At 36.1% G+C, this 8,116-nt stretch overlaps 2 protein-coding genes across 2 annotated transcripts in view; one reads left to right on the top strand and one right to left on the bottom strand.

Moving 5' to 3' along the window:
• Positions 1-3,496, bottom strand: part of LOC107681082 (elongation factor 2) — a 12,881-nt gene extending 9,385 nt beyond the window's left edge. The window contains exons 1-2 of the mRNA XM_016477243.1: positions 3,393-3,496; positions 1,545-1,759 (exon numbers count right to left, since the gene is read on the bottom strand). Of these exons, the coding sequence (XP_016332729.1) occupies positions 1,545-1,759; positions 3,393-3,395 (218 nt within the window). The 5' untranslated portion in view covers positions 3,396-3,496. The remainder of the gene's footprint in view (positions 1-1,544; positions 1,760-3,392) is intronic.
• A 6-nt stretch (positions 3,497-3,502) lies between these two features.
• LOC107681392 (Fanconi anemia group G protein homolog) overlaps positions 3,503-8,116 on the top strand; it is a 5,178-nt gene continuing 564 nt past the window's right edge. The window contains exons 1-6 of the mRNA XM_016477683.1: positions 3,503-3,575; positions 4,581-4,771; positions 5,705-5,846; positions 6,021-6,151; positions 6,360-6,506; positions 7,830-7,984. Of these exons, the coding sequence (XP_016333169.1) occupies positions 3,503-3,575; positions 4,581-4,771; positions 5,705-5,846; positions 6,021-6,151; positions 6,360-6,506; positions 7,830-7,984 (839 nt within the window). The remainder of the gene's footprint in view (positions 3,576-4,580; positions 4,772-5,704; positions 5,847-6,020; positions 6,152-6,359; positions 6,507-7,829; positions 7,985-8,116) is intronic.

The following is an 8,116-nucleotide window of genomic DNA, read 5'->3' as shown; positions in this document are numbered from 1 at the left end:
GTTAGTAACCTGTAAAAGTGAACCTTAATGTAAAGTGAAGACCTGTGAACCATTTATTAATGAGCTATAAACGTTAGTAATCTGTAAAAGTGAACCTTAATGTAAAGTGACAACTGTGAACCATTTATTAATGATCTATAAACGTTAGTAACCTGTAAAAGTGAACCTTAATGTAAAGTGAACACCTGTGAACCATTTATTAATGAGTTTTGTACATAATTAACCGGTGAAAGTGAACTTTAAAGTAAAGTGGACACACTAATCATTTATTAATTATTAATGCACACACAAAAGTTTTTTTTTTCTCGGTTAAATGTATTTTATTATTGATGCACTATATCAGTAAACAAAACTACTTAAAGAACATTACTGAGCATAACTGCACATGGAAAGTGGCTTATACAAGTAAACTCACATTAAACAATTCAGAAACACAATAAAGTATTCCAGCAAATTATAACTAAGCACCAAAAATATACATATTTTATCTAATTTAACAGTTTTGAGTAAATAATTAAATCAATGATTGAAAGCACAGTTACAGAACATTATCATATTAATAAGCAAACAGTAATTATTTTTTGATATCATGATAAAGCCCACTGTAACTTCACTATTTGTTCATCCACACTCAGTAACGTTACCTGCGCGCGAGCGAACCGACCGCGGAAGCGCCGGAGCGGTTATTTATTTGTATGGTAACGAATTAATTAAACTAGCAAAGCGATTACACATATAAACACTTGAACAATATACTCTGCAGTGTCACCTCACAGTTAGCTGACCCGTAAAATGAATAAGAAGAGTTGTCCAAGAGCCATCCTTGGCTCTTGGACAACTTGAATCTTTCTTCTTTTCAGAAATCTAGTGAGGAGCACCTGGTTGTGGCCGGTTTATGGTGAAATTATGTTCTTTCCACTTCTGGATTATGGCCCCAACTGTGCTCACTGGAACATACAGAAGTATAGAAATCCTTCTGTAACCAATGCCATCAGTTTGTTTTGCAACAATAAGGTTGCGAAGGTCTTGGGAAAGCTCTTTGCTTTTACCCATCATGAAATGTTTCTTGTGTGACATGTTGGTCAAGAGACACCTTTTTATAAGCCATCAATTGGGACTGAACCAACAAATATTAATTTCCACTGAAAAGGGGCCAGATTGCTTTCTAATTAGAAAAGGGGCAAGATTGCTTTCTAATTACTGATAGATTTCAGCTGGTGTCTTGGCTTTCCATGACTTTTTGCACCTCCCTTTCTTCATGTGTTCAATACTTTTTCCCTGTGTCATTCTACTTTATTACACAGAACTTAATTTCTGAACTTATTTGTTTTGATTTCTTTGTATGTATGGATTACTTGACTTGTTACCGACATCTGGTGAATATTTCATGTCAACAGCACCTTTAGAAATATATTTACTGAGAAAAATGGTGATGTGTTCAATACTTATTTTACCCGCTGTATTAGAATGATTTCTCCAGGAGCACGTGATGCTGAACACTAGAGGAGTGGCTAAATTCACACTTTTTAAACATGAATACCTACGTTGACTTAATGGTGATACACCTCTCCTGTTCGTCTTTTCTGGTGTCAGTAAATCTGGTCTCTCCTGCACGTGCAGAAGCAATAATACCGGCTTTGCACACCAAGGAATCAGTGAGAGTAGATTTGCCATGGTCCACATGGGCGATCACAGACATGTTCCTGATGTTGGACTTTTTGTCCATGATCTCCCGAATCTGGTCTACCGTGAAGTTCACCTGAGGGACAAAGACAAGTTTATCAAGTGTTGATTGTGGAGTAAATATGATTGAGTGTTTGTGTGTGGGGGACAATATGTGATGTCAAAACAAATGAATGCCTCGGGCTCGTGGTTTAAGCGATGGGAACCTACAAAAGGTAAATGTGACAGTCTAAGCTTATGCCTTTGATCCCTCAATAGAAGCTAAATATTGTTTTGTGTGTGTGTGTGTTTTATTAAATCCACAGTAAAAAAATAAAAAATACAACTGTCAGCTTAACTTTAATGTACAAAAAAAAGATATCACAAGAATTGCCATTTTGGTAACTGTATGTGGAACTGTATATGTCATTAAATTATATAATGTTAATATACCAATCTATTTGAGGTATTTAAATCATTTTTACTGTAAAATATGCTAATAAAACCACATGTTTTTCAATGTAAGCCCACATGATAACCTAACCATGGCCAATAATAACAAAGAGCATAGAAACACAGGCCCTATTTACACATGAAACTATAACATATTGCAACATAAAACAATAAATAAAATAATTCAAAATATTAAAATTATAACTAAAATATTAAAATAATAATATTACCAGTACAAATGAGCCTAAATAAAATCCAAACAAACGTGATAGTTCAATATGGAATTCAGGGAACTTTACCCATAAATTAAAAGGCAGTTCATTCTTTTTACATTTTTACATGCAATTTCTTTTCAAATACAGGCTAATATATTTTAAAATTCCTGTTTTTAACTGCATATGGTCAAGCAACTTCACCTTCTTACGCGTTAAAACATTTTACTAGCATTTTACTGTGCATTACGCTTACAAACGGTAAATATTGGTTTCATTAACGCTTTCTAAAGCTATGGTAGTGCGCTGAAGTGCAGCCTGTACCATGAGTGCGCAGTTTCTGGGAGCCGCTGTGTGCTGCAGTCTCCTCAGCCAGGCGCTGCAGCGATACACGCAGCCAATGACAAGCTTGTGTAGCCTGATAACAGAGTTGGGTTGTTTGTTTCACCCCTCAAAAACAATAACACAGCGGCCCCGTCATTATAATAACACTATTTGCATCCAGCACCCCTCCATAATCATGGTTTGCTCGCTCTCCGCACATGAAACTTTAATACGCGCATAGAGAAGAACAGTGGGCGTAAACGCGCTATTTATAACGGGGTAACGTTATTCCAGCGTGCGCGTGTGCACTTTGCTGGGCCATATCCCTAAAATAACGCTGCTTACTTTCACTTAAAAACAAAAGATCGAACCGCATGCGGTTGAGCTTTACATTTTTGCGTAGTATAACTGTTACAAGACGAACTTGCTGAAATTGTGACTTATCCATTTCCATCTCGCGTCGAATAAAAATACGTAAGTTATATTTGAATGCGTCATTCTCTTTCCTGAACATTTTATAATAAAGACAAACATCAATTCGCTAAATGTGCCGCGTATAATTCAAGTTCAAGGTTGACACAAATGCGAGAATCTTCTTAGTAGGTTGTCATTACGTCATTGACATCAGAATAAAATAAGATTATATAAATGACTGAAGAAATGCGTACTAAATGTACCAATATGTTTTAATATAGCACTTTAGTCTTTTTCAATGCAGCCTGGTGAACTGAAATATCGTACCATTTTGGCGACTGGCTCCCAAGTCTAGGCCGGCCTCGCGCTGCGGTCGCTGCTCCTCTCCGCTGGAGGACTTGGGGGAAAGAGAGAGACTGTGGCGTGGAATCTAGTTTATGCTGCGACAGAAAGCGCTGCGGAGTCATGTGGAACGACCGAGTCATATGGACCTAGATGACCCTGTTACTGGTCAGACCAGTGAAGGCATTTAGATTCAACATAGTTTGCACTACCTAATAATATGCACGATACGTATGTGACCGCAGAGATAACGGAGAGTATTTACATATGCAAACATGGCACGTCTCATTCTTCGTCTTATTCTTAATTATAATAATATTAATTAAGAAATTATGACATTTGAAATTAAAGATGATCACTAGGTTCTGGTGAGATTTTTGTATTTTTATATTATTAGGTAATTGTGCTCATATTTTGTCACCCCCATGATAGCCTACATGTGCACAAATAAATCGTTTGGTATTTTTACAGTTTTCCAAATTTTAAGTAGGTCATGTTAGTAGCTAGCAACACTGGACAAATAATCTGACTTCTGCATTTAATGTGTGATGATGTGCAAAATATGGTTCTTTTGTCAGCACTGCAACGTTTTCTGTCTGATGTATTATATGGAGAATATACGGAGAAAATCATTTTAAAAACATTCTGTAGCCTTCCTTTTAAGTGAATGCTAGATTGTTCTTACGTGATGATGTTGACCCATTGGGTGATAAGCATAGAAAAACGTTTTTGAGAAAATGCTGAAGATTGCATACAACACGTTAAAACTGAACATGGTGAGATATTTAATTAAAATTTACATTTTTTAAGAAATCAACTTTTACACCCTGCTTTGTCCAATATTTTAATAACCAATGTCCTATCTTTTTTATGTCGCCATTGACATTTTTCATGTTAGACTAATGCATCCCAAACAGCAGATGGCGCTGTTTGGGATGCATTAGTCTAACATGAAAAATGTCAATGGCGACATTAAAAACGACTGGAACTTGAAATGAGTTTCATATAATACTTTTTTATTCTCGTTGAGTTTCTCCAACGCAAGTGAAATAGAGGAAAGTCTCACATAGTTTATTAAGAGATAAATAACATCATGTCTTATTTTTTAATTATTAATATATACAACATTTTATATATGTTTTATGTCTTCCCTGCCTTTCTGTTTTTCTGTAGCTTTAGAGGCTGCTGGATCTCAGGTTTCCTGTTCTGATCCCGTTCAGTTGTGGGAGGCTGTTCTACAGACTTTGGGTTCCTCAGTCTATGTGCCATATGTCCACACGCTTCTGCTGATCCAGTGGATGCTGTGGCTCATGCAGTGCCAGTTAGAGAGAGTTCTTACTCTTCTGATGCAAACTGATCACAAGGTATTCATTTTTTACAATTCTTATAAAAATAATTGTAAGAATCATTAGGTCCCCCTTGGGCATTTTCTGAAGCCCCCTAGTGGTCCACAGCCCTCTGGTTGAGAACCACTGTTTTATACTTAATTTATAAGCATACGCTCTTGCATGTCAAATATAAACATGATCACTGTGAAATACTGATCTGTTTTTATCACTTGTTATGAATAATGTAGGCTTTTCCCCAGATTTCTACTAGTGAAAAGCAGAATCGCAAACTCTGCCATAGAGGACTTCTGTGAAAACTGTAGGCTCCTATTAGGTCCCCACCAGTCAACCCAAAAGTGAGGGGGATTTTTTAATGCCCTCCTTGGAAAAATAATTAAAATAAATCTCAAACCTGAAATGTTCTGCATGCACACTATACTTACCAAGGTACCCCCGAAAAAAATTAGTACTGAGACTCAGTACCTTCCCATTATAAGGAAAACCCTAAAAGTGAACATATGAGCTCTCTTGATCATTACATTTGGATTGAGATTAAGGAACAAGAATGTACAAAATGGTTTACATGTACATTGAAATGTGCTTTAGAGACCAGACCGGTTTTTTTTTTTTATTCAAAGAGGTCAGGACCGTCATGAGATTAGATGTTTAGGTTTCCGTAAATGTCTGTATAACCAAATGTGCTGTTGGCCATTAAACTGTTGGGTTTGGAATAAAGGTGATCTCTCAAAAAATTTGTACATTTTGAAATGGCAAATCAACCTCTGTTGGACCACTTGAGATGGATTGACCCCTAACAAACAATAATGTAACAGTATTTTATAGTTAAACACATCAGTTGTAAACATGAAATTGCCTAGTAATGTGACCTAAGAATGATTTGTTAATGTAAATACTGTTGTTTTTAAGAATGTATTTTTGACTGCTATACTGTTGTCATTCTCTCCTCACAGAGAGCGTTCAGCACCTGTGAATCTACAGACAGAAACCCGAAACCTTGCTTTGAGCATGGAAGAAGACTCCTCACTAATGGTTGCCATGACAGCAAAGGACCTCAAGGATCTTTTGCACATATGCACTGTAATATGTCAAGGTACAAAATGTCTGAACTAAGATATAGACAATGTGATCAAATGTTTATGTAAATATTTTTATATTATGTAGGGTCTATATATTAATGTCACAAGAAATACATCCCATTTCTTTGCCATTTAAAACAATAAATAGTAGAACTGACATTAATCTTAAAATGCTTTTGCTGGTTTAGGGGTGAAACAGATGAAGATGGAAAAATATTCCGAGGCCCTTGACATTTTTCAGGAGGCTAAAGGCCTCCCAAGACCCAGAAGTCTCTTGGCACATATCCACACTCTTACAGGCCAGAGTTTTGCTAAGCTGGTAAAAAGCTCTGGTCTACAATCCCCATCCAATGAACCCTGAACTAAATAGACCTAAACAGACAAAATCTTAAATCAACATTTTCTATTTGATTAAGTTTGGATTAAGTTTGTTTGTTGGATTAGATGAACTGATTCAGAATTTGAGCAAACAGTTTCTATCTTGAGTCCAGGCGCTCTCAGTGGCTCTGTTACTTATGTCCCTGCAGGGCCAGCCCCATTGTGCTCTCCACTTTTATAGGAAGGCTGTGGAGGTGGATTGTGCTTGCCATAGTGCACTTTATCAAAGTGCTCTGGTGTTCAGACAGCTTGGCAATCCAAAGGCAGAAATGGAGGCCTTGCATCTTCTTTACTCAGTAAGTCATTCTGTACACAATTGATTGATTACTTTCAATAATTTTTAATTTTCTGCAGTGTACCTTGTGCTTTACAGAAAGTGCATTTGCATATATGACAAAAAAAATAAATTCAGCATTACATAATTTGCACCCCTGCAATGACTTCAAACAGCTGATAAAAACATCACAGTAATTCACATAGCTTCAGTCCATCAATTAACGTCTTGTGAAGCGAAAGGCTGCATGTTTGCAATAAACAAATTCATCAAGACATTTTTAACTTCAAACTATTGCTTACACCTAAAATAAGAGTATCCATAATAATTTATCCATAATATTGCTTTCTCCAGTGAAAAAGTCTCATCTGAATCAGGATAGAAATATGCACAAATCAAGAACCGTTTATAAGAGAAAACAGTCCAAAGCAGCTCTAAACAAATATGTCAGGGGTTTTTGATGTGAAAGGACAAGAGAGGATGAACTTTTTGACTGGAGAAAGTGTTATTATGGATTATAGACTGGAATTTTGGCCCAAAGCAACGGTTTAAAGTTGTTTCTTACAAACACGCAGCTTTTCTCTCCAGAAGTTATGTGAATTTCTTGTGAATTTTAGGGATGCGTTTATGAGACTCACATTCCCAATTTACTGCAAATGATCCATTGGTGAGCAAGTGATGTAATGCTGAATTTCTCAAAATCTGTTCAGATGAAGAAACAAACTCATTTTGGATGGCCTGAGGGTAAGTACATTTTCAGCAATTTTTCATTTTTATGACCTTTTTCTTATAACTACTTGTGATGTCAGTGATAAATAGTTAATTGTTGTCCCTACTTCACAAAACACATAACGACTCATTATTTTAATAAAAACAATAAGTAGAAAAATATTTATTTATGTTCTCACCACAGGTGACGTTTCGAGCTTAGACGCTCTTCATTGGTCTAAGCTCGAAACGTCACATGTGGTGATAACATAAATAAATATTTTTCTATCTCTGGAGCTGTGGTGTGCCTACTTAGATTTTTTGGTTCAAATTCTTTTGTGGTGGAGCACCCACATTGAGCTTTTTGCCTACTGGATGTGCGCACTTGGACTGATTTGTTTTAAATAAAAACAATAAACAAATCATTTGTAAGTGCCTAAGGTCCATATCTCATGCCTAGTTTCAACAAAGTAGATGTAAACAAGTAAGTAGCAACAAGGCACAGCTGACACTGAAGGATTGTTTCAAACAGTAAAGGATGTTTCACATTCTTTCATAATTTTCCAATGAATGTATTTCCTGCATGTTTTGTAGTGTCTTTTTGTTAAATAATACTTTTCTCTTGCTTTGTTTACAGGCAGTCCAACTGCATTCTGATAAAAGTTCATCTAGTGCGTCACTGGTCTCTCTAGCTACGCTGCTTGGTGGTGAACAGATGACCTTCATTAGCAGAGTTCCTTCCCCCTCTCTGATTCTGCACACTTTGGCTCACACATGTGTGTTCAATGGCAGGCAAGTGATTCCACAACAAGGACAAATGCTTGAATCATATATCAAATTTGAATACAGAATAAATCAGAAATTTAATCAGATCTAGAAAACTTATTTTTTTACAGAATACTAAACATCTAAACAATATATATA

This window comes from Sinocyclocheilus anshuiensis, unplaced genomic scaffold (assembly GCF_001515605.1).
Source record: "Sinocyclocheilus anshuiensis isolate Anshui unplaced genomic scaffold, SAMN03320099.WGS_v1.1 scaffold697, whole genome shotgun sequence".
Classification (NCBI taxonomy): domain Eukaryota; kingdom Metazoa; phylum Chordata; class Actinopteri; order Cypriniformes; family Cyprinidae; genus Sinocyclocheilus; species Sinocyclocheilus anshuiensis.
The sequence above is the reverse complement of the archived record's forward strand: the minus strand, read 5'-3'. Positions and strand labels throughout refer to the sequence as shown.